Source organism: Denticeps clupeoides, chromosome 6 (assembly GCF_900700375.1).
Source record: "Denticeps clupeoides chromosome 6, fDenClu1.1, whole genome shotgun sequence".
Classification (NCBI taxonomy): Eukaryota; Metazoa; Chordata; class Actinopteri; order Clupeiformes; family Denticipitidae; genus Denticeps; species Denticeps clupeoides.
The window spans coordinates 1,684,973-1,709,735 of record NC_041712.1 but is presented as its reverse complement, the minus strand read 5'-3'; the positions used below and the strand labels follow the sequence as shown (position 1 = coordinate 1,709,735).

Genomic DNA, 24,763 nt, shown 5'->3' with positions numbered 1-24,763 from the left:
TAGTTTGGTGTTGAATAGACTCTTATCAAGTATAGGATAAATTTCCATATCCATCAAAAACAGTCACTCAGGATTATTTATCAGCACGGACCAGTGCGCTGATCTATGTGCAGGTCTGTTGCAGGCGTAGGAGGATAATGCTTAGGTTTGGGTCTCCTAACTCAACTTGGTGACAGCATCCCTTCATCCGCCCTGCTGACAGAAGTGAAAAGCCAGGGGCTCTGATGGATGACTGCAGTTAACATGACACGGTGTGACCATCAATCTTACCGCACTGATTAAAATACATGGTGACAAATGGTATTTACTGTGAGAGAGCAAGGACATGGGCCACACAGGAGCTACGCGCCCAACACACCTGGCTTCTGATGTAATGGCGCTTGGCACGCAGCGATTGAAGGTGTGCCTCTGACACAAAGGTATCACCTCGTACTAAGTAACGTTTTTAAAGGCAAAACATTCTCAGTTGCAAAGTGTGCTGTCAGGGTTCTGTTGCCTTGCTCTGACACTTACAGCAGCATGGCTGCATGTCTGTGGAGGAATCGTGTCATAACTTTCATCATTGCTGAGTCTTACAGATCTCTCGGACACCTCTCCGACACCCCCACCCCTCTCCCTCTCTTTTTTCTTTCCAGGTTTCTAACTGCAATGCAGCATAGAGCAGAACCTGACTTCAGCTTTGCACATTGTTTTTTTTATTTCATCCTAAAAGAGGGTTATTGACCACCTTTACCTCTCTGATCTAATACCAACTGTTGCTGGTTTTGGGAAGTGTAAGGTATTGAATTATTGAGAATGGATAGCTTGACCTTTGCTTACTGTATGAATCAAACATTAGCTGGCCTGGAGCGGGAGAAATTTACAGGTGCCATGTCTAATAAATGCAGGCCAGTGGGGTGAAAAGAATTGCTGAGGTTTGAAATCCCAGAGATCCATTACCCAATAATTCACAGGAGGCTAGGAGCAGTGCAAGCTGCCGATCTCTACAGAGTCTTCATAGCATCTTGAAATAATATTAGGAGCATGTTTAATTTAATTAAGTGACATTTTACAGAAAGGGGTCACCACAGAAGCTAACTCTCACTATCCTAACCAAAAAACCTAAATAATCTATCAATCATCAGGTAGTAGCTTTGATATCAGTCACCTCACATCGTGCGTCCAATAGATTTTCTCGGTAAACTGTAAAAAAAAAAAGAGAGCAGGTCCTTTGTTACCAGGTCCCTTTTATAATCTGGTCATAGCAGGATTATGGTTTGAGGTAGCTATTTACCACTGAGTAACATGTTTTTTTTCATCAATTCACAACACACACCAGTAAGTTTCATAGAATGAAATAATGAATACCTCATATACCCCAGTGAAAGATGCCACTGACTACCATTGTATCCTGATAATCCTGAGTGTGTATGCTGTGGTGGATTTAGGATAAACACTCTACAATCCATTGAGTTGCCTTATAATGTGGACTGTGTCAATGCAATTTGGTTGAGTAAAAAATGCGAGATGCACACACATGGGCAGAAGTGGCCTAGTGGTTAAGGAAGCAGCCCTGTAATCACAAGGTTGCCGGTTCGAAACCCGATCCCACTGAGGTGGCACTGAGCAAAGAACCATCCCTGACATTGCTGCCCACTGCTCACCAAGGGTGATGGGGTAAAAGCAAAGGGCACATTTTGCTGTGTGCACCGTGTGCTGTGCTGCTTTCATAATGACAATCAATTTACTTTTATAAGGTCTTTTCCCTCACTCATTAACTCGGTCTACAACTCTAACCAGGACTCGGGAGATTACCCACAACTCAAATGATGATGATGACATTTGCTGCATGTATGTTGTTGTGTATTATACCGAATAATACATTTATTTAATTAAAAGTTAAAAAAAATCTTTCCTGTAATATATTGCTCTGTGTCATGGCCAACACGCATCCAGCCCACCAGAGAGCGCCAGACCAACCAGAAAGACCACGACCCGAAAGAGGAAGCATGCAGCGTCGAGTATAAAAGTCGGGTGACCCCGATGAGACGCTGAACGCTCTTTGTATGAGACTACTCATTCGAGACGCTCGCTCCTTTAAACCACGTCCTTGACCTATCGACCCATGAATTACGACCTGCGCCTGCCCCCGACTCCGAGAATTGCTTGACCCTTCGAAATATACGACGACATCCATGTTCCCCTGCCTTCCGTCGCTTATATAATCACCCGGCTGATGGGACGCGCGCTGGAGTGGGTCACGCCGCTGGTGGAACGACGCAACCCGGTCTGCCTCTCTGTCCCCGCCTTCCTGGACCGCCTCCAGCTCGTGTTTCAGGGCGAAACTGGGCAACGCACGGCGTCACTGCGGCTCATGTCGCTACATCAGGGAAATTGGAGCGTAAGTGATTACGCGGTTGAGTTCCGAACCCTGGCGAGCGACAGCGAGTGGACTGACACCGCTCTCCCCGCCACGTTCTACAACCGCCTCCGGGAGGCGGTAAAGGACGAGATGGTAAACCGCGATTGGGGGGACACTCTGGACAGTATAATCACTCTGGCCACGTCCATTGACAGGCGTCTCGCCGAGCGCGGCCACGAGTGGCGTAACCCCGTCCCTACTTATTATGCTCCGGCAGCACGCCGATCTGACGCCCCGACGGCTCCGCCCCCCCGAAGTTTTGACGAACCCATGCAGCTGGGCCAAGCTCGACCCCTGATCACTCCACAGGAACGCAGAAGACGAGAAAACCTGGGACTATGCTACTACTGTGGAGCTCAGAATCATTTTAGCGCCGGCTGTCCCAACTGGCGAATCCCACCACAACTCCCCCGCTCACCCAAGGTTCGGAACCCCCTGGTGAGCACCAAATCCCCCCCCTGCTCCGCCACCCGCTGCTTGCTCCCAATCGCCCTCTGCTGGAGGATTCCCAAACCCGGACGATATCAGGGACAAGCGCTGGTGGATCCGGGGCGGCCATGAATCTGATGGATATTGACTTGGCCACCCGACTCCAGCACCCGGTGCGATCCACCTCGCGCAATCATGGGATTGGATGGAAGCCCGTTGGGTTCGGGTCGGGTTCTGTTCCAGACTCAACCCCTACTCATCTACCTCAAACCCAACTATATCGAAAACATGACCTTTTACCTGACCACGACTCCCCATGACCCCATCGTGCTGGGCTACCCTGGCTGACCACCCACGAACCCCACATTGACTGGACCAAGAGCCGAATTAAACAGTGGGGACGCCAATGCTTCCGCCACAAACCCCAACATACCACACCAACGAATCGCTCTCGTCCCCAGAACATCTCTACGGTACGACTTGGCCATGCCCCTCGACCAATGCCATGTTGCCTACCCAAGCCCACATCCCCGGTTCAAAGGGAACGAGACCACGCCCCCAGGCAGCCACATGCCCCTGTCCAAGCCAGCCCCTCGTCCACCCTGCTCCCTTGTGCAACCCTGACCAAACCATGTCCCCCTTTACCAGGCATCCCCGATTGTTACCATGACCTTGCCCCCGTGTTCGACAAGGACAGGGTCCACACCGACCCTATGACTTGGCGATCGATCTGCTCCCTGGCGCATTACCCCCGCGGGGCCGTTTATACTCCCTCCCAAGATGGATGAATACATCTCGGCGTCCCTGTCCAGTGGCATCATCCGCCCCTCCACCTCTCCAGCGGCCGCTCCGTTCTTCTTTGTGGGGAAGAAGGATGGGGGCCTACGACCCTGTATTGACTACCGCAAACTAAACATGGTAACCAAGAAGAACTGGTACCCCCTCCCACTCCTGAACACCGCATTCGAACTCCTGTCGGGGGGCACCATCTTTACCAAACTGGACCTCCGAAACACATACCACCTCGTTCGGATACGGGAGGGGGACGAGTGGAAGACTGGCTTCATCACACCGTCGGGACACTATGAGTACCTGGTCATGCCCTTTGGCCTGTCCAACAGCCCAGCCGCCCTCCAGGCGCTTGTCAACGACGTCCTCAGGGACATGTTAGACCGATTCGTGTTCGTCTACCTAGACATCATCCTTATCTACTCCCCCAACCTCTCGACCCATATCTCCCACGTCCGAAAAGTCCTCCAGCGTCTCCTACAAAACCGTCGTTCGTCAAGTTAGAAAAGAGCACCTTCCACGCCACTGAAATCTCCTTCCTGGGATTCCTCATCAGTCCCCAAGGAATCGCCATGGATACGGTCAAAACCACCGCAGTCACTGAGTGGCCTGTGCCCACCACCATCAGACACCTCCAACAGTTTCTGGGATTTGCTAACTTCTACCGCAGATTCATCTGTAACTTTAGCAAGGTGGCCCAACCCATGACTTCCGGACAATCAGCCCTCACCCATCCTCTCACAACCCTTCCTCCTGTGCACTGGACCCTCATGCAGGAAGTCACTGCTGATCACGCACTCCACCCCCCACCTTTAACCACGCCTCCCAACCTCACGTACGTCTCACCCCCTCTCCGTCCACGCGTCCTACAATGGGGGCATGACACACCACTAGCCGGACACCCCGGACACCACGTTTTGGTGGCCGGACCTGGCTGCCGATGTACAGGAGTACGTCACCGCCTGTTCCATCTGCGCAGCACATAAAGTCGATAATCAGAGACCACAAGGCCTTCTCCTCCCTCTACCTCGCCCCCATCGCCCCTGGTCTCACGTATCCATGGACTTTGTCACAGGCATACCCGAGCCAGAGGTATGACCACCATAATGGTCCTAGTGGACCGATTTTCCAAGATGGCCAGGTTTGTGGCCCTTCCCGGACTCCCCAAACTGCCAACATAGTCCTCCACGAAGTGGTACGCCAGTTTGGTCCACCGGAGAATCTCCTCTCCGACCGCGGGCCCCAATTCATCGCCCGATTCTGGCGCCACTTCTGGGGACAACTTGGGGTGTCCGTCAGCTTGTCCTCGGGGTACCACCCCCAATCCAATGGCCAGACGGAGAGAATCAACCAGGAGATGGAGACATACCTCCGGTGTTACTGCTCGACCCGACCCACCTCTTGGCCTCAACATCTCCTGGCGGAACTGGCGCAGAACCAGCACCGATCCTCAGCCACAGAACGCTCCCCCTTTGAGGTGGTCACCGGCCTCCGACCCACCTGGTTCCCTACGGCCGAGGCGGAAAGACCAGTACCAACGGTCAACGCCCGAATCCGCCTGCTTCACAGGGTCTGGTCCCAAGTCCACCGAGCCCTCAACCACACAGCTGATCGGATGAAACGACAGGCTGACCGACGGCGCCGACCGGCCTTACTCTACCACCCCGGGGACAGGGTCTGGGTCTCCACCCGAGGCCTACCCATGCAGTCCAACCACCGAAAACTTGGACCCCGCTTCATACGTCCCTTCCGCATCACCCGCCGCATCAACCCTGTGGCTTATCAGATAGCCATTCCTCGCACCCTCAGCGTCAGTCCTGTCTTTCACGTCTCCCACCTCCGCAAAGCTCACTTGTCCCCCCTGTAGCCCCCACCGTCTCGGCCACCGTCTCCGCGGCGCATCGACGGATCACTCGCCTACACAGTCCGTTGCCTCCTGGACATACGCAGACGGGGCCGCGGCCTGGAATACTTGGTGGACTGGGAGGGCTACGGGCCAGCGGACCGGTCCTGGGTTCCCTGCCGGGATATCCTGGATCCGGCCCTACTCCTAGAGTTCCATGACCGCTATCCTGATATGCCGGGCCCTTCAGGAGCCTAGGAGGTGGGGCTCTGTCATGGCCAACACGCATCCAGCCCACCAGAGAGCGCCAGACCAACCAGAAAGACCACGACCCGGAAGACTCATTCGAGACGCTCGCTCCTTTAAACCACGTCCTAGATCTATCGACCCATGAATTACGACCTTCGCCTGCCCCCGACTCCGAGAATTGCTTGACCCTTCGTTATACGACGACATCAATGTTCCCCTGCCTTCCTGCCTCCCTAGACGTCTTCCCGTCCCGCCCACGTTCCTGGACAACCCTGAAACCCGCCGTCTTCCTATTCTCCTCTGCCCCGGTAACCCCCATGGATCCCGACTTCCCTTCCCGCCGCACTGCAGCGCGTCCACTACTTCCTCCACGTCCCCATTCCCCGCCAGTCTCTCCCCCACAGACCAAACGCCCCCGATCCTCCTCCCCAGCCCCTAGCATGTCTGCAAATGCGTCACAGAACTCACCGTGTGACACTCTGGTAATATCTCATGTTTGAACAGGGACACCTGTGGCTTGCAGACAAGTGCATCTTATGTATGTACAATTTCTAGATATATATATTTTAGGAGGTGTGGCTTATATAAAGGGAATTGTACAAAATTGCCGATTACTGAACCTGAAAGATTAATAGAGGTTTAAGACCATTTGGGTTTATATAATTTAACTGTGAATGCAGGACCTTCATACAAAACGTACTGTCAGTGAGGTGGCATTACATTTGTTTTGAACAAAACTATTTTGAGCAAATTAATCTTTTCTACCTATTACATTTCTCCCTTGAGGCTCTATATGTCTGGTGCCAAGAATGCTTCAGTATATTGAACATGATTTGTAACAAACTAATAAAACACATCTATACCCTATTTGCTCAGAAGACTGGGGCTCTGTAGGTAAATTTGCCCTTTGTACTTCTGGAATCCCGATAGCTTGTGCTGAACCATAAAAAATACCATAAATACCATATCACGAATAAATATTAAATTAATTGGAGTCTGTAATAAAAACATGCTTTCATGTTTTATGACTTCACCAGTTATGGTTCTGGAGACTTAGCTTTGATTCCCCTAAAGGGAAAGAGTGTTCAGATCAGTCTGAACAATGAGCCAGTCAGTTGTACATTGTTGAGCGTGTTACATAGTTTCATGAGATGCTTTCTTATCAATTCATAAGTAAATCTTCTCGGAATTCGGGGTTTGATTGGATGTCTGATGGACATGATGGATTACGATGATTAGATATGAGGCAATGCCATATCACAGATATATAGAGTGCAGACCACTTCATGCCAATGCTAGAACAGTTTTCTGAGCTTCGCTCCAGCCTAGCTATACAGAATGATGGTTTCTTATTAACCTGTATTCAGTGCCGTCTTAAGGCCAGTCTTTACTAGATATGCATACATAAAAGTGCATTACGGTACGGTCATGATGTTTGTAATGTGGAGCGAATGAGCTCATTACTGTTCAGAAAAAGATGGACCTGCTGTAGGCTTCTGCTGCTTCATTGGGTTTTACGTGGCAAGTTACACTAGCTACCCTGCTCCAGTCTACTAGAGTATCTGCTTTAAATGACATTATTGAGGACCATTATTCAGCAGGCTAAGGACTATCAGCAGATTTTATGTTCAAATGTGTTCAAAATTAGCGAAGTTAAGTTTAATTGAGCTGTTGAATCAGTTTTATGCACAAATGACTGTAGGTAAACTAAAACAAGAAGAATAGTGACTGATTTCTTTAAAAACAAAGCAAATGAAAGGCAAACAAGGAAAAGTGCACATGAAGTAGTTCATTTTTATTTTAAATGAACTGGACTTTGAATGCTAGCTGACGGTTAATTGGTTGCATTTTAATAAACCGTATTTTACCAAAACAGTTTTAAAAAGCTGTTGTCTAAAGAGACATATAACCAGCCAAATACTCATATTCTTGGCTATGTATTCTGAAATCACATCATTACGTATTTCATATACAAATCAGCACAGAAAGACACCTCTGCTGCAGGATTTGCTGAATTTTATTCTTTCCCTTTAAAGGAGATTTCTGGTGCCATATGTCTGTAACCTCGAGGTCCGTGGATGTAGGGAGACTGGTGTGTAAGACACGTGCCACTTGGAGTTGTCACTCTTTTTCGAGGCAGGCATTTGGCCTTGTGTAGATTATACGATTTTGCGAGCTTCCCAGAAGACCTCAGGAAGGTCCATTCTCATAAATAAAACAGTGTATTAACTCAAATGAAAAAAGTGGTGCTTGATGTGTGGAGGAAGCAGCCAGCCCTGTGAAAATAATCTGGGAAAATTGGCAGCAGATCAGATATAGCAGAGCTGGACGAATTCTGGTGAGTGTTCCACATGTCCTGTAGCTAGGATCAGATATGAATGACTCTTCCATTTACAGAGTCCAATTAAAATGCACTGACATTCCAGATGGAGCACACAGGACTGAAATGGTTTTTTTTCTGAAATGTGAGGTGGGTACAACCAGCAGTGTTGGACATATAATCTTTTTAACCTATAATCAATATATTCCACATCTATATTTTTTGTAAATTCAAGTACCACCTAATTGTGTTTTCTCTGGGTCACACATTATTATCTCATGGACAATAAACACTCACACACACATCCATCATAAATAATTATTATACTGGCTATTGAATTAGTTAATTCATAAAAACAATTTGAGGAAATGTTCAATATTGAAAAATCAGTGATGGCCCAACCCCATAGCCCTGGGAAATCAGGGATTCTGCTTTATGTCCAAAAACAAGCAACTGAGAAATTGTATCAGTGCAGGCTGAATGCTGATTCTTAGTCCAATCTGGGCCATCCCCCTATTTAGACTAATGGCACAGAGAGAAGTTGGAGGAGGGAGATGCTCATTAGATGCGTCCTCATAAGTAAACAGCCAGAGGATTATTGTTAACGGATACTTGTGTCTTATGCCACTGGACAAGAGAATGGTCCGCAGAGTTGCTCAGAGGTGTTATTGGTATTTTTAATAAATAGAAAATAATTAGAGGTGGGCATAGATTAATTTTCTTAATCTAGATTAATCTCACTGCAATCTTGGAATTAATATAGATTCATGTAGAGTAAGAAAAATTAATCTAGATTAATCTAATCTAGATTAAAATAATTGGTGATGAAAATAAATTATGTTCAATAAGATGTACTTGTGTTTACCAACAGTTTATTCAGTTAAATAGCTGCATCCATGTTACCACGTCACGTCTGATGTGGTAATTTCACAGCTCAAAGACTCGTTCTCGCCCCCTACAGTGCAATTCGGCTAGGTATACATCCGCGCTAAAATATCAAGGTGAAAGTCATCATAGTGTAGCGGTTCTTCTTCTGCGTTGTGTAACGTTTTGATTTTGTTTCTTGAACCACAAATGATGAGCTGACACCCAAGAGATTTTATGTATTCTGTACAAAAATCAAGGTCGCGTCAGAACATCGCGTCACACATTGCGTCTTTCTGCACCTCTCTCTACAGTATACAGTATTAAAAGAATATAAAAACGGGTGTAAAATAACACATGCAAAATATTGCTAATATGTACAGAAATTAAAATGAAAGAAATAACTTTTTGCACACAAACCCCACGCACCTCTCACAGCTCACGCCATGTGTCCAAGAGACCTGAACCGGGTCTCAAAAACAAAATAAAAGTCTTTAGGAAATAAGAAACTAAAAGACACAAGAAATATACTTATAAATCTAGTGTAACCATTTAACACAATAGCTGGCGTAGTATAGACCCAGCTCTCAACCCAACTTTGTGAATAGATTAACGGTGATATTTTTTTATCGCCCGATAAGAGTCTAACGTTAACGCAGCACGTTAACGCCGATAACGGCCCACCACTAAAAATAATATATAATTCTTTTTTCCTATAATGAATGCAATGATCCTGGAGTAATTATTTCTGTCAGCCAGAAGGTGTACTTTAAGGAAAGTTTGTTTGGTGACTCTCATCCTCCCAGCTTCCTCATTAGGTTACATTTAAACATACAGTACTTAAACTGAAATTGAAACATACTTTTGACATGTTTTTCCCCAAACATATCATCTTTAAATCTGTCCAGAATACAATCTTTTTTCTTTTCACTCTAATTCCACTCTTTTTTTATTCTAACATTCTAAACATCAAGAATTCTAATTGTGAATCTGAATCTACACTCTATACACCGCAACACAGTGTAAAAAAATGTGTAAGTGTAATGTAAGCCTAAATTCACAATCCCTATATGGTCGTAAGATGTAACACTCTACCAAATCCACAGGAGGGTAGGAAGTAGATGGAAGGCGCGTGCTGTATGCCGTGATAGACACATAGCTGTCAGTTCTGACTCTGCAGCACACTGCAGAAGATTTTGTCATGCTGGTTACTGAACTTTGTGAGACTTGAAGGTTCATGGGTTGGGACTGTCTTCTAATATGAATGCATTGGGTGACAGATCACAGGCCAGAATGATTACATTTTTCTTCTTACATGAGACTAATTTCAGTGCTTGGCAGAACCCCCTAAGGGGAATTCAGTGGGGAACCACGGTGGGTGTCCTGCAAGCGTAGCACATATATATTTAATTTAATTTACTTAATTGGCTAACTCTTTTGTTCTTGTATTCATTGCTACATTTGTATTCAATGAGATGCTGTCAGGGCTTTACAACAATGCTGCTGAAGTTAACATTCAAGAACAAAAAACTTCAACATACTGTACCATAAGAAAGATTAAATTTGTAAACTATTAATCCAACTGGGGTTAACACAGTACAGTTTACCATATCTAATTTTAAGATGAACTTCCATAAAATCATAATTAATATTTAAGCTTGATATAATGCATTTTTAAAATGTGAAGTGACAGGGACATGTGTACAGTTTTTTAAAATAAAAAATAAATAAAAAGGAAATAAAATGTATTGCACATAATGTCAGTGAATGAACATGTTAATAAAAATTACCTAATTGGTGATTCAGTGCTGCTGTACCGATACTGTGTGTGTTTAAATATTTTCACTGTCTGTTACCAGCTCCATGAATGGATTGTTTCTTTTTGGGATTATTTTTACCTTTCACACAGGAAGTAAAAAAAATACAAATTGCTGTAATTGTAATCAATTACAGCAATTATTTTTGATAGCCTTGATACTAATGCAACCCTCTAAATGTAATGTGTCTGATTAGGCAGAAAGTTTCTGGTTTAATTATAACAAAAAAATCTCCCCTCACAGTAAAGATTGTCACATTGTTTATGAAAAAAAATGGAAAAATCTTTTTAACAGCACTTGTGGGGGAGCACACACCTCCCCCATTCCATTAGGTGAAAGAAACCATGGAACAGAGCTCCTCCATCAGTCAGACGAGATGGTGCCCTGAGTTCACTATTCCCGCTCTTTGTTTTCCGTCTTCCCCACATTTGCCTCTTCCTTCCTAAGTGGAACAGATAGTAGTTGAGGCACTGGCCATGTTCACCCTGAAATGAGGTTTGTATTCTGTTGTGAAAAGAAAACCCATTTATTTGGTACTCAGGGGCTTGTGCAGGTAGAAGGTGATCTGCGTAAATTACATTTGGTGTGCTATAATGCCTTGAGTGTTTAAATGCGTCCAGAAATTTAATGAAAGAAAAGCAAGTGTGTGTTTTTTTTCCAGCAAAGGTGCAAAGATGGCGGAAGAGATGAAGATGTGTCCTTACTGGCCCCAGATAACCATCATATGTGAGCATGTAATGAGGAATTATCCAATAAATGATGTAGGGTGATTCTCTATGTGATGCATGGGACATTTTGATAATACTTTATCCTCATAACTGTGGTCATGTCTATGAACAAATGTGACATGTATGTAGTATTTGTCATGCTTTACTACTGGGTAGTTTAATATAAAGTTATGACAAAAGTCATACAAGCAGTTTGAAAACTTGACATGTGACGCACGGAACACAGAAAACTATTCTCACTTATTAAAACCAACTTCCAAAATAAACATTTGTAAACTCTTTAAGCATTCAGACAAAACTGTTGCACCAAATATTTCAATGTATAATGGGCGTCAAAACAGTTTAACACTAATAAAATAATGTTTATGCAATATCAATATATGCAACTAAAATGACCAAGATGGTGTGATGCATGGGACGCCACATGAGTGAGTTTAACATATAATAGCCAGTACAAAGAGTTAAAATGTGCATTGTATGATTATTTTAATCAAGCCCGATGCACTCATCCGTAGAACATATGCAAAGTGAACTTTGAAAGTCTGTTTTACTATAGTAATTCATGTTTCAAATATCTGCAAAACCTTCAGTTTTTTAAATACATTGAAATTAAATGATGTTCCACATTATTTGAGTAGCTATTGTAAATATTAGGAGAAATAAAAGAGCAAATATATTTTTTTAAATATTTTTTTTATCATTTTTGGTTTCATTTTCCAGAGACTCCCCCTGCAATTTCACATTGTGCCTACAGCCTGAGGTTTTCAGTGCTCTCCTCATTCTTTTCTTCCGCAGAATGTGGCTTCTTGGAGTGCTTTGTGTCCCTGTGAAAATTATTATGCAGTATGTGCAGGGTTTTTCTGGAGGACCATTTTCAGAGGGCTGCGGGTTGCATTTTGGCACACACCCCTCAGGGAATGTATGCCTTGGCCCAGTTTCTCTCCTCATTGTTTCAGTCTAGGAGCTTAACTTTGGAGCCTCATTGATGTGCTTCCAGTCTGCTCCTTGCATTGTGCTAGAGAGGCTCATTCACATCATAATAGCCAGGTCAGAATAAAATGATTGGGATAGATACTGGGGATAGATGAGCTACATAAAACAATGAAACAATACTGAACATTGTCAACAAACACCACTGCTGAAACACAATTACCCATCTATAAGTCCAGGATTTAGTTTTAATCATTTTATTGCTGGCAGACATGGTTATTTTCCACCGGGCATCAGTGTTAATGTAATACAAATGCTGTGCATCTGTTTAGCCACTGGATTGTGTCCCATCCTGCAGAAAAGTGGAAGCCTCCATCTGCTGCTCGGACGCCACATTTCTGCTTTTAGGGGATTTGTAGGTTTCTGTTCTGGTTATTAAAGAGTGATTAAAACTAAAATAGTAAACACTTTATGATGAGTGTAGACCATAATTATGTGTGACAAATATGTAAACTTCGCTCCGATGCATCAAATAGCTGATCTTTAAAATTCAGTAGAATTCAACCTCAATAAAATCACATGAATTGTGCTGAACTCATGATCTGTTATTATTAGCAACATAGACAGACATTCAATTAGTTCTAAAAGAAGCAATCTTGAATTACTAAATGAAAAGATATGCCATGACATTTTTTCAGAATAGTGTTCAATTTTGAGTATGTCTCTATCTAAATAATAAGGATAACTAGAAACCCAAATTCTATAGGAAATTTTTATGGGCTTGTCCGGGCGTGGGTCGCAAGAGCGGGTGTAACCTGAAGAGCTGGTGTCAGCTGTAAGAGCAGGCAGTATTAGTGACCGATAGACCATGACTTTAGGTGACATTTGGAACATGTTGAAAAATTATCATATTAGCACACTAATGCAAGCATGTTAAAATCAAAAATAGTAACCATGGCCAAAATGCATCACATTAAATTTGGTGAGGTTTGGGGCTCATTGAAAAATATGCATGTTTCTTAGCTTGTTTCTTTGCATGTCATGGTCTTAGAGTCTTAAATGTAACAGATGTTCTTTTTTGTCTTTTTCGCTGCTTCCCGGGTTTTTTCTGGGTTTTCCTAACCTCTGTTTGCGGCTAGCTTCAATGGCTACCCACAGGGAGCCAAAAACGTGTTCCCAGCACAACAGTAAATGCTCTGTCATTCTGACAGGCCAAATAAAAGCTAAGGGACTCAACGCAGATGTTTAGGCTAAATAAGATGGGGTTTTACCTATTCATTTGTTTTGATGGGAGTCAAGCGTTTCCTTTAATCCACACTCGCCCCTTAATGGTAAGAAAAAAGTTTTTTTACGTTTTTATTTCACTGAATGCAGTGCAATATTGCATTTTCATTGCGTTCTTACTACTGCAAGGCAATGACAGTAAAACTAGAGCCTACGGTAAATGAGAGCCTGCTTTCGATTAACTCACAGAATGCTTAGAATTTTGCTCTGAGGCGGTTTCCTCACTTAAAGAGTGAGAAACGCTGGCCTCAACAGTTCACTGATGCAACGGCAAGACACATTAGAGGCCAGGCTGTCAGTTTAGGGATGACACCAAAGTGAAGTGACAAAGCTTTATCTTGCATGCACTGCAGGAACAGAACCACATGTGTTTAGTAGCATTATGGAAGATTTTTTAGCAGATTGCAGACCATTAATATTTTTATTGCTTCCCTTCAAGTGGTGAAAGAATATGTTGGGTGGAGTGTATTGAATGACGTCTAGGTGGGGTGGCAGTAGCCAGTGAGTAAAACACTCACCTATGAACCAGCCAGGTTCAAATCCCACTTACTACCATTGTGTCCCTGAGCAAGACACTTAAACCTAAGTTGCTCCAGGGGGACTGTCCCTGTAACTACTGATTGCAAGTCGCTCTAGATAAGGGCGTCTGATAAATGCTGTAAATGTAAATGTCTCATAAATGGTAAAGCGAGCAGGACTGTAAGATGTTACTGTGGAGCACTCAGCAGAACATTCTCGTGGACAAAAATGCATTTTGCTGCATCTCTTTGCTTCCATAGTCAGCTATATTTTCTACCTAATGAGCATAAAAGTTGCAAATTGCAGCAAAATTGGCATGGTGGAGGAAACAGCATACCATGTATTGATCTGCACAGGTCAACGTTAAACTGCAGCACTCCTCTCATTAAAACAGTCATAGAATTAACTTAAATAGCAACACTGACACATGGATAAATGGGTTAAGCTAGTATAACGCAAGCTGTTTCTATGATCATGTTAAAACTTTTTCCACTCATTCCACATGTATATGAGTGGTTGATTGAGGTTTTTCTTTTGCATTATTTATATTTTATATAGTGGTGGGCTATTATCGGCGTTAACATGCTGCGTTAACGTGAGACTCTTATCAGGCAATAAAAAAAATATCGCCGTTAATCTATTCACAAAGTTGGCTTGGGAGCTGGGTCTATACTACGCAAGCTATTGTGCCGGAGTTAAATGGTTACACTAGATTTATAAGTATATTTCTTCTTTCTTGTGTGTTTTATTTTCTTATTTTCTAAAGACTTTTATTTTGTTTACCTGTATTCTGATGTGGGTAAGGTAATTATAATGACAATCCGGGTGTTTGTTTAATTGTAGAATGTTAAAGTGTGTTAATGTTTCTGGTTATGTCAAATATGTTTCTGTATTTTTGTTTGTTCAATTTATGGTTATTGTAAAACGTTATGTGGGTTCTAAAACTTTGATCTTCCCCTGAAAATTGTTTGGATGCAGCCGTGCCCTTGGGTTAGTGGGTTGGAGACCCGGTTTAGTTCTCTTGGACACATGGCGTGAGTTGTGAGAGGTGCGTGGGGTTTGTGTGCAAAAAGTTATTTCTTTAATTTTAATTTTTGTACATATTAGGAATATTTTGCATGTGTGTTATTTTGTGCATTTTTTAATGTTCTTTTAATACTGTATATTGTAGAGAGAGGTGCAGAAAGACGCAATGTGTGACGCGATGTTCTGACGCGACCTTGCTTTTTGTACAGAATACACTTTGTCAGCTCATCATTTGTGGTTCAAGAAACGTTACACAACGCAGAAGATGAACCGCTACACTATGGTGACTTTCACCTTGATATTTTAGCGCGGATGTATACCTAGCCGAATTGCACTGTAGGGGGCGAGAACGAGTCTTCGAACTGTGAAATTACTACATCAAACGTGACGTGGTAACATGGATGCAGCTATTTAACTGAATAAACTGTTGGTAAACACAAGTACATCTTATTGAACATAATTTATTTTCATCACCAATTATCATAGTAGAACAGCTTTCTCAAGCAGTTTGTGATGCATTTTGGAAACAGGAGATGAGCCCCTGGTCTAATGCGCCACCTGGCTTGAGAAACCCGTTCTCAAAGACTTACTTTTAGTCATTATTTGGGTAGCACACATATTCTGAATGCCTTCGGCAGGATTCAAATGAGCCATTTTAATCTAGATTAATCTAGATTAATGTAAAATATAGATTAATCTATATTAATTTAGATTACTCTAGATTAATCGAGATTAATTCTAAGATTACAGTGAGATTAATCTAGTTTAAGAAAATTAATCTAAGCCCACCTCTAATTTTATATTGATTGACTGTGTATTGCATTAGACTTCACAATCAAAAGCAGCACTAATTTATTTTTTATACAGTGTAACAAGTGAACATGATGATGGCCCTATATTTACGCATTGATGGAAGAGAGATAAAATGTATTTTCTTTGAAATGTATTTGTTAAACAGATGCTTGTGCCCAGTGGGAGTTAGAAGAAGAAAAAAACACAGCTCATAAGCATAGAGATCTGAACCATACAGAAGGAGACGGGATATTTACAGAAGCCTGCAGCTGATTTCGAGCCAATTTCATATAACAAGCAGTTTACAGGCAACAGAACAGATCCAGCAACACTTTAGTCAATGGTGGTGATAAGAGTGGACTTGGCTCAGGCTTCGGCTGTTACTGGGAAGTGGTGATCGAGATCTGATGGCGGGTGACAGGTTGTTCCACAATCTTGCGCTGTTGATGAGGATGGCCTGTAGTTGTGTCTTTGCAACCGATGTGGTGGTGCTGAGGGTTATAGCCCTCTTTGAAATGATGAACAGCATGGGTGAGCTGGAACATTTATATTGACAGAGCACTGAATGAGGGGCAGTCATTGTGCCTGTGTAGATTTTACTCATTTTAATCACTTTAATAAATCACTTTATGCTTCATTGCAATACTTCTGCTATTTGAATTAGTAATTATAGTATATTTCTAATGATAAACTGTCTTAGGACTGAGTGGGTCCAACCACAGTCCTGATTTGTCACTCCATTGTCTCTAAAAAAAAGCCCACACACACTGACTGACTGTAGTAGAGTTTTTATGACATGTCTTTCAAACAACAATCATTGCCAAAAAAACATGTCATTCTTTCCTCATAAAATGTGTTTTTGAACATTCTTCTTCTGAATTATAACAGGGCATGGTTTCATTTCCATTTCCATTTACAGCATTTGGCAGATGCCCTTATCCAGAGCGACTTACAACGTGCTTAAGTTACCATCGATGAAGAGATCAATTCTGGTTCACTAGGACCCCAACTATGAAAACATCTATTTTATTCACTCTGTTGTAGATTCTGTACACAAGTTCGACAACAAGAAAATTACAATTTAATCTAAATATTCTTTAAAGAGGAAGGTCTTGAGCTGTCGTTTGAAGGTGCTCAGTGACTGAGCTGTTCTGACCTCGAGGGGAAGTTCATTCCACCACCGAGGGGCCAAGACAGAGAAGAGTCTAGATGAATGTTTTCCTTTTACATTCAGAGATGGAGGGACCAGGCGAGCAGTACTGGAGTCTCGGAGTATACGAGGTGCAGTGCGAAGTGTAATAAGGGCTGTGAGGTAGGATGGTGCTACTCCATGTTTGGCTTTGTAGGCCAGCATCGGTATTTTGAACCTGATGCGTGCAGCTACAGGGAGCCAGTGGAGGGAGCGTAGCAGAGGGGTGGTGTGGGAGAATTTGGGAAGGTTTCAATTGCAGTGACTGACAGCTTAGGTTGGAAGTGACTAGATGACTTTCATGACTAAATGTACCAGACAACTCTCAACTCAAATTTTAAATTCACAACAGCCACCAGAAATAATGTAGTGAGATATAACATTGTAGGTTAAATGTATTTATGTCTGCTGTATGTTTGCATTGCTACATCTGCTGTGAGTCTTTGCTCCCATGAGATCAGCCTAGAAAAAAACAACAGTGTGGCCACCCAGGCCTATTCCACCATATACAGAATTACTCTTGCAGCCTGGCTCCGGGTTCTCTGCATTGCCTGAGGCATTCTGAGGCACTGAGAAGCATATCCAGGGCTCTCTTGAGTTTTATCTTCGGCATGACAGGTCATTTAGAATTTGGTTGCAGTCATTAAGAGTGTCCTTTTGTCTTTAAATTCAACTGTTACATTTTTTCCTCAATAATATGGAGAATTTGGATAGAAAATGTATGAGAACATTAATTAAACACAAGATGTTTACAAGGGTCAACAAAATGAATGAAATTTTTTCATAGTATTTTATTTTTTCCACTTGTAATGCTTAAGTTTTATAACCCTATCAACAAGGCTCTAGTCTAGGCGTCCATGATTAGGGCACTGTTAAAAGGAACAGGAAGGCAGTGGACAGACGCAACATCTTGACCTGAGTGATGTCCCGCTTCAGCGCTTCCTTTTCCATTTGACCCAGAGACGTGACAATTTGTTACAGGCTTTCATCACCATTTCCAGCACAGATTCTGCAGTGCACTCAACAGATATGCATTATCAACAGTATGACTATCATAAAAAAAAAAGTCCCCAGAAACCCAAAAAACAGGCTAGATGTCTAGCATGTACGTAGGAAGTATTACACAGCAAATAAAATACAAACCAAAGTAATATAAAGAAGCAGGGGTAACTAATCAACAGAACTAAGCACAATATACAAGAGAAGAGGTCAGCTAAAGACCACAACAAGATGGTGGAGCAAAATTATTAGTCACTACAACCTGGAGCTGAACATGCTCAAGACATCTCAAAACACTGCTCCTCCCTCACTGTGATCAAGAAGGCGGTTCACCAAGAGCGAGGCTCAGCCTTTGCACTCTGGCTGTGCTGACCCCTGCGAATTCCCCAAATGTGGGAATCTCGACTGCATAATTTCTGAAAGTGGGGGACTGCGTTCGCACTCTATTCTGTGGCAGTGGTGGCCTAGCGATTAAGGAAGCAGCCCATAAAACTGCCGTCTTTGGTGTAGACTGGTGTCATAAAACTGGCCTCACATTGTTTTAGCCAGTTAAGCCTTTCAGTTAAGCCTTTTTTGTTGTTGTTGGTAAAGAGACTGCGTTGTTTTAGATATTCATCTTTTTTAACCATCAGTCTGTCACAGAGAGTGTTAGATTGTAGACCTGAAAGCAGACCTGTCAGACTTTTCTATCAACAGACCATCCCCACTGGAGAGGTAAATATTGACCTGGGTAATGGTCTAATTTCTCAAGATTAGAGGCAAACACCCAGCCCAACACTAACAGTCCTCATCACACATCTGGTGACACATCTGGATATCAACATCAGCGGAGGAAGGACGGCCATCAGTGGGAGCTGAATCCATTCACTGCTCACCCATCACAGTCTCTTTTGAAGCAGCCACCAGGAAAATACTGCAACAGAGAGTAAAAAATAAAAATCAGTGCTCCCATATCTTCCATGTCAAGATCCAAGAGATGGGCAGAACTCTCGCTTTGTATGCCTCCCACGTTGGCAGATGAAGCAGACCTTTGCCAACCAGAACAAGCCAAAAGATGAACAGCTTCCTCCCTCATGCATTCACCTTCATAAAATGCTGACCTCTTTCACCTGCAGTGACACAGATGCACTTGCTTTTTAGACATTTATTACACCCTGCTCTACAGTTAATTTATCCTATAATACCAATACAAAAAAAGCCAAAAAATCAATCATTTAGCTGATTGTACCTTGCATTGTGTTTTATTGTCATTTTTGTGTTGACTCAGAATTCTGATGCAGCGCATTCACACTCACCATTGATTGGAACAGTAAGGCAGACCTCTTAAGCTTAGCATTTTCTTAATTTTTCTTCTTCTACCTTCAGACCACATCCCATTATTATGCACTTTGTGTTGCTTTTGCATGCAGAGTGTCATATAAATACATTCTGATTGTTTGGTTTACCTGTAGATTCTCCCAATAATCAATATGATGCTCTTTAATACTTTTAGGAATTTTGCGTAGAACAGAGAGTGTTCTCTACATTTACATTTACAGCATTTATCAGACGCTCTTATCCAGAGCAACTTACAATCAGTAGTTACAGGGACAGGGCAACTTTAAGTTAAGAGTAGTAATTGTAGTAAGTGGGATTTGAACCTGGGTCTTCTGGTTCATAGGCAAGTGTGTTACCCTCTCGGCTAGTACCACCATTTTTTGATGAGAGATCAGAAAAACCTTAGCCATCCTGAAAAAAATTAGAAGGTAGAACTGATCTGGTGTGTGCACTGTGTGCAGTGACAACACAGTCCACATTGGAAGCACCATCTGATAGGAAAGAAGAACAGCCCTAGTCAGCAGGAGGAAAGGATTATGGAACTTGTCCTTCCTTCAAAGTCTCGCCTCCAGTCACTGAAGACAGAGGCTTTGATTTTAATGGGAAGGAAATATTCATAACCTCAACCCGGCAGGCCAGATGCAGAAGAGGGGCTCAGGCAGAATACTTGATTGAGTTGGGTAAGTAATTGCTGCTGCTGTTGCAGTGATTCAGGTTACCACATCAGGCAGCCACACAATTAATTAAAGATGTTGTTGATGTTTGGAACGATGCAGAATTCCTACATTGCTGCAATTCCCATAAAACAAATGACTTCTGGATATCTAATGGCTATTGAAATAGGAAAAAATAACATTTATTTATGTTCTGAGGATTGGTCAGATTTCAGCAGTTGAATGGTCTACACCACAGATAGGATGTGAAATGTAAATGTTTCAACACAATCTGCTTATACAGTGCAGGTTCTTTGTCTGTCCAGTCACTTCAAGAAGAAACGATAACAAGCGGCAAAAAATAAACCTCCATGGCCGCATTCTTAATTTTGTGCATGCTGTCATGTACCTTAGTGCACATGCCGTAATGTAAAATCTCATTTTGATTGCGGTCTAGCAAGGCATTAGAGTTAATTAAGTCCTTAAATTCGAAACCCGACTTAATGTGCAACTCTTCGTACCCTATCAATAAAACTCGCAATTTGCATCTCCTGGGGTTTCATTATGCAGATACTGTACATGGGATGAACATCTCCTCCCTGAAACAGAAACCTCCCTCATGGGGCCACAATGTTTTCATACATCCATGGTATTTATAGCTATTAGATCATGTTTGGATTCTTTCGTCAGATAGTGTAGCTAAAGGGCATGGACTTCCTTTTCTTTAGTTTTTCATGTTTGCAATATTGCGGAGGGTGAACTCCGAGCCCCAGAGCCAACACAGTATGCTGACTCGGATGTGTAACATGACTTTGGACAGTTTGAAGGGTATGGGACTGATGTGTTCCATTGGCTGTGCTATAATAAGATTGCAAGGGTCTTTGGGGAGGAGAATTTAGTGGAGCACAACTCCCCCTAGGGCATCTTCATAGAAATCCGCTCCTCTGTTGGCTTTGGCTCCATCTCGGCCAAGCAGCTTTGTGTTTTTTGTTAATAATCACACATTCTTGCTTGCCTCTCCATCCATACAGGGCGAGAAAAGCACAGGCTGAAGCTGATTGTTTTTTGGGTGGGTAGAAAGGGAGCAACTGAAGTTCTGAGACTTCATATGTTCATGAGCAGCTGTGGCTGGGGGCTGAGCTTTCATCATTCTTTAAAGACCTGGATACATACTATATCATTTCAGAAATCGAGCACGAAGTATTAAGAGGTGAGAGGAGGCCTTATATTTAAACTTTAAAGTTATATCATCAGCACCTTGTTCTATTTATATATTAATATTATTAAAAATACAATGAAGTAATTTCTTAAATAAAATATAAGTAATACTTGAAAGAAAAATAGATGTAACAGTATAATAAAGCACGTTAATTGTTTTCCCTTTCTGCTATATGAAAACACATGTAATCATATAGCATTTGAATTCTTGTGAATCCATGTCCGCTAGCACCGCAGGCAATTTAAGTTGGCACAGTCCTTAATGTCCTTGGCAATTTCCTCCCTAATAAATAAAAAAGATTAATAGTTCAGCAAAAAGCTTCCTTAAATGCTCCTGAGGACAGAGTACAGCAGTCTTCTGAGAGCGTTAACAGCCCTGGTGACACTGCGTTGTCCCTGTGTAACATGCAGCGAATCTGCAGAGGTGGCAGCATGAAAAAACATTCTCAGAGGGAGGCACTTTCATTTACACATCACCCCTCCAACGTCTGAATGGCAGCATAGTTAATTTAATTATCCCCTGATTGAGTAATCATTAATAATTATCCCGCTGTCCTCACTCCAGCTCACTTTAATTGCATGTGCTAATTGTAACCATCAAGTATCGCGAAGGCAAGAAGAAGCAGAGATAACAGCAATTTATGGGCCCGTTTCTTGCACCACATTCTCACAAGGTCTGAACTGTTGAATCACTTTGCAGTAATTAACAGCTTTTTGCCTAAAATCCCCATTTTCAGTGGTGATCATCATCTCCAAATCTATCCTGAGCTGTTCTCCATTAAAGACAGTATTTCTCTGTGTCTCAGAATACAGCTTTTTAAATAGCTGTAGGGTCACTGAATGATGCGGTTGTCTACTTAAATCATAATAATTTTCAGCGACGTCTATTATTAGACAGCTGGGTGACCATTATAGCTTGGAGATGAGAAGAGTGAAGGGTAGAGGATACAAGTGGATGGGATCAGATGGGAGGTTGCCGTGTAAAGTGATCCAGACTGCAGTACACGGTCAGGCCAGTTTGAGGTCCTCAGTGCACCAGCTCTAAATGTGTGGTATCACCTCTTATTATCACTTATCAAGCAGTTGCCCAGCCTCTCACAGCGTAATCTTTTACTTTTGTTGCTATAATAAAAGAAAAATTAATTTGTAGTAAAGCTGATCTGAGGAGTTTTGGACTCTTCTGCTCCGGACTTATCTGTACTGTTGCACTGTGAAGCTTTAACGCTCCTCAGACGCACCACACCCATTCCTTGACCTTATAATGGGTAGTTACTGCATTAATTACCCACAGTTACTGTGCAAACAAACATGGCTGTGTTAGTTGTGTTTGTTTTAGGACATTCATAAATATTCATGAAGTAATTGCAACAATGATTATGTTTGTTTTGACAGCCCTAGTTAAATTTTGGTTAATGTGGTTTATGGTATTGCTATGCACACACACACACATATTGAATGTAGCTTCAGATCAACACATTAGATGACAGTGAGATTTTCCTTGAGCCACGTTGCAGCTTAAGGGCTTTTTCATGTGGTATTCCCTCTGTGGACACCACAGAATCCAAGGAGCTGCCAGGCGTCCTGCAGTAAAGCTCCTTCACAGTCCGGCTCTCATGGCCTCTGCTTCCTTCCCCAGTTCTGCTGAGCCTGCTGACAGCGTATGCCAAGACGGAGATGAAGAGGGTGGTGGGGGACAACGCCACGCTTCCCTGTCACCATCAGCTGTGGCAGGCCAACACGGCCACCATGGACATCGAGTGGCTGCTGGTGAAACCAAACGCAAAGCAGAATGTGGTAAGAAGACTCATATAAAATATCTTTGCTTTCATTTTTGTAGAGTTTTTGTACGTGGGTGAGTTCAAGTGACTTGTCAGTTGAATTTTGTTGTCTCCCATCATGGAAGGCTCATTATGTAAAAAAAAAATAACACACACACACACAGGGTCATTGCTAATCACCCAGACAATGACTCTAGAAGCTGCATGCCCGAGTACCATAAGTGATTATACTATACTGACAGTACAGTAAAGATTAAAACACACTCTTAATTCTAAAATGTAAGTGGGTGGTTGACCCATTTCAAGCACTGGTTTGTTTGCATTAAGATTATTCATGATGGAATATGTAGACTTTTTTTTGACCACTTTTTTGAGTTGTAATTTTTATGCGTTCTTTTCCCTTCTGCACCAGACTAAATGTTCATATAAACATTCCCTCATCACAAAGACTGTTCTCTGACCGAATGTAATCACTATGACAACCTTTTCAGGCCGACCTTCTCACTGTGTTCAATGCTTTAGCTGGGATTTCATTCCCAATTCTTGCTGGTTTTGCTTCAACCCTTGCCTGTTATTTATTTTACAAGCTCATGATTTATACCTATAAAACTGTTGAGAATAGTATAAAAACACTCTCTACACACAAAAAGCACTGTATTAAACCACTCCAACCTGATGTTACCTGTCAGAAAGAGGCATGGCACAATAGAGGTTAAAAGAATGAACATTCCCGTCGCCCTCTTTCACCAGCTTACCCCCGCGTCACAGTCTCATGGTCCTCACACCACCAAAAGTGACGTGGGTCCCCATGGACCTTGCAACGATCATGGATGAGTGCGATGGACAGAGCCATCCCGGCACCGACCGCCCAACTCGCATCATCATCGCTCTCGTCGTCGCCCGTGTCTTCCCAGTTCACAGGGAGCCTTGCCAGCAGAGTTCCTGGCCTGACATGGCAAAGATCATGGGGGTTGCATCCCCTGCGCTCGCTGCCCACGTCACTTCCTCGCTACCACCGATGCCCTCGTCCTTGCTCCGCCCACTCACCCACCCATGTTGCCAATTCCGGGTTTAGCCGACGTCTGCTCACCACTGCTCAACTCCTGTATAGCCGGGAAGAAATCGCTCAACCAGTACGTGGGGGTTGTACGCACGGTGTGATGGGGATGCGACCCCTGCGACTAGACAGAGCAATGGCATCCATTTGTGGGGGTCACGCCATGGTACGTGACTGACCAGTGCGGACCTTGACAAAATTCTTGCCGATGGCCAAGAGGACTGGGAGAATGCACAACCAGAAGATTTCATGAGGGTCGTATGCACCACCCAACACCGGTAGAAACTGTAAGAGAAAAGGCCAGCGTTGAGTTATTGAGGGTCCTGCCTCCCCAACCCAACTCCCCTTGGGTCTCCCAACCCAACTCCCCTTCTTCCAGGGGATGTCTTGGAGAGCCTTGTTAGAGAGCCAGATGACCCTCTCTTTTTGTATGTCTCGGTGTGTGTTTGTGATATTTTGTGTCCGTATGTCGCCTCTGCTTCCCCTCATTGTGTCAACCAGATGGCAATCATGCAGAGCAGCAGAACCCCAGGGAGGAACTCCCTGACCCAACAGCGCCAG

General features: G+C 43.2%; 1 protein-coding gene and 1 non-coding gene across 2 annotated transcripts in view; both read left to right on the top strand.

Moving 5' to 3' along the window:
• clmpa (CXADR like membrane protein a) overlaps positions 1 to 24,763 on the top strand; it is a 56,941-nt gene that overhangs the window by 18,961 nt on the left and 13,217 nt on the right. The window contains exon 2 of the mRNA XM_028984805.1: positions 23,004 to 23,161. Within this exon, the coding sequence (XP_028840638.1) occupies positions 23,004 to 23,161 (158 nt within the window). The remainder of the gene's footprint in view (positions 1 to 23,003; positions 23,162 to 24,763) is intronic.
• LOC114793222 (U1 spliceosomal RNA) lies at positions 18,473 to 18,630 on the top strand. The gene has a single exon (XR_003750219.1). It is a non-coding gene; the product is annotated as a U1 spliceosomal RNA (small nuclear RNA).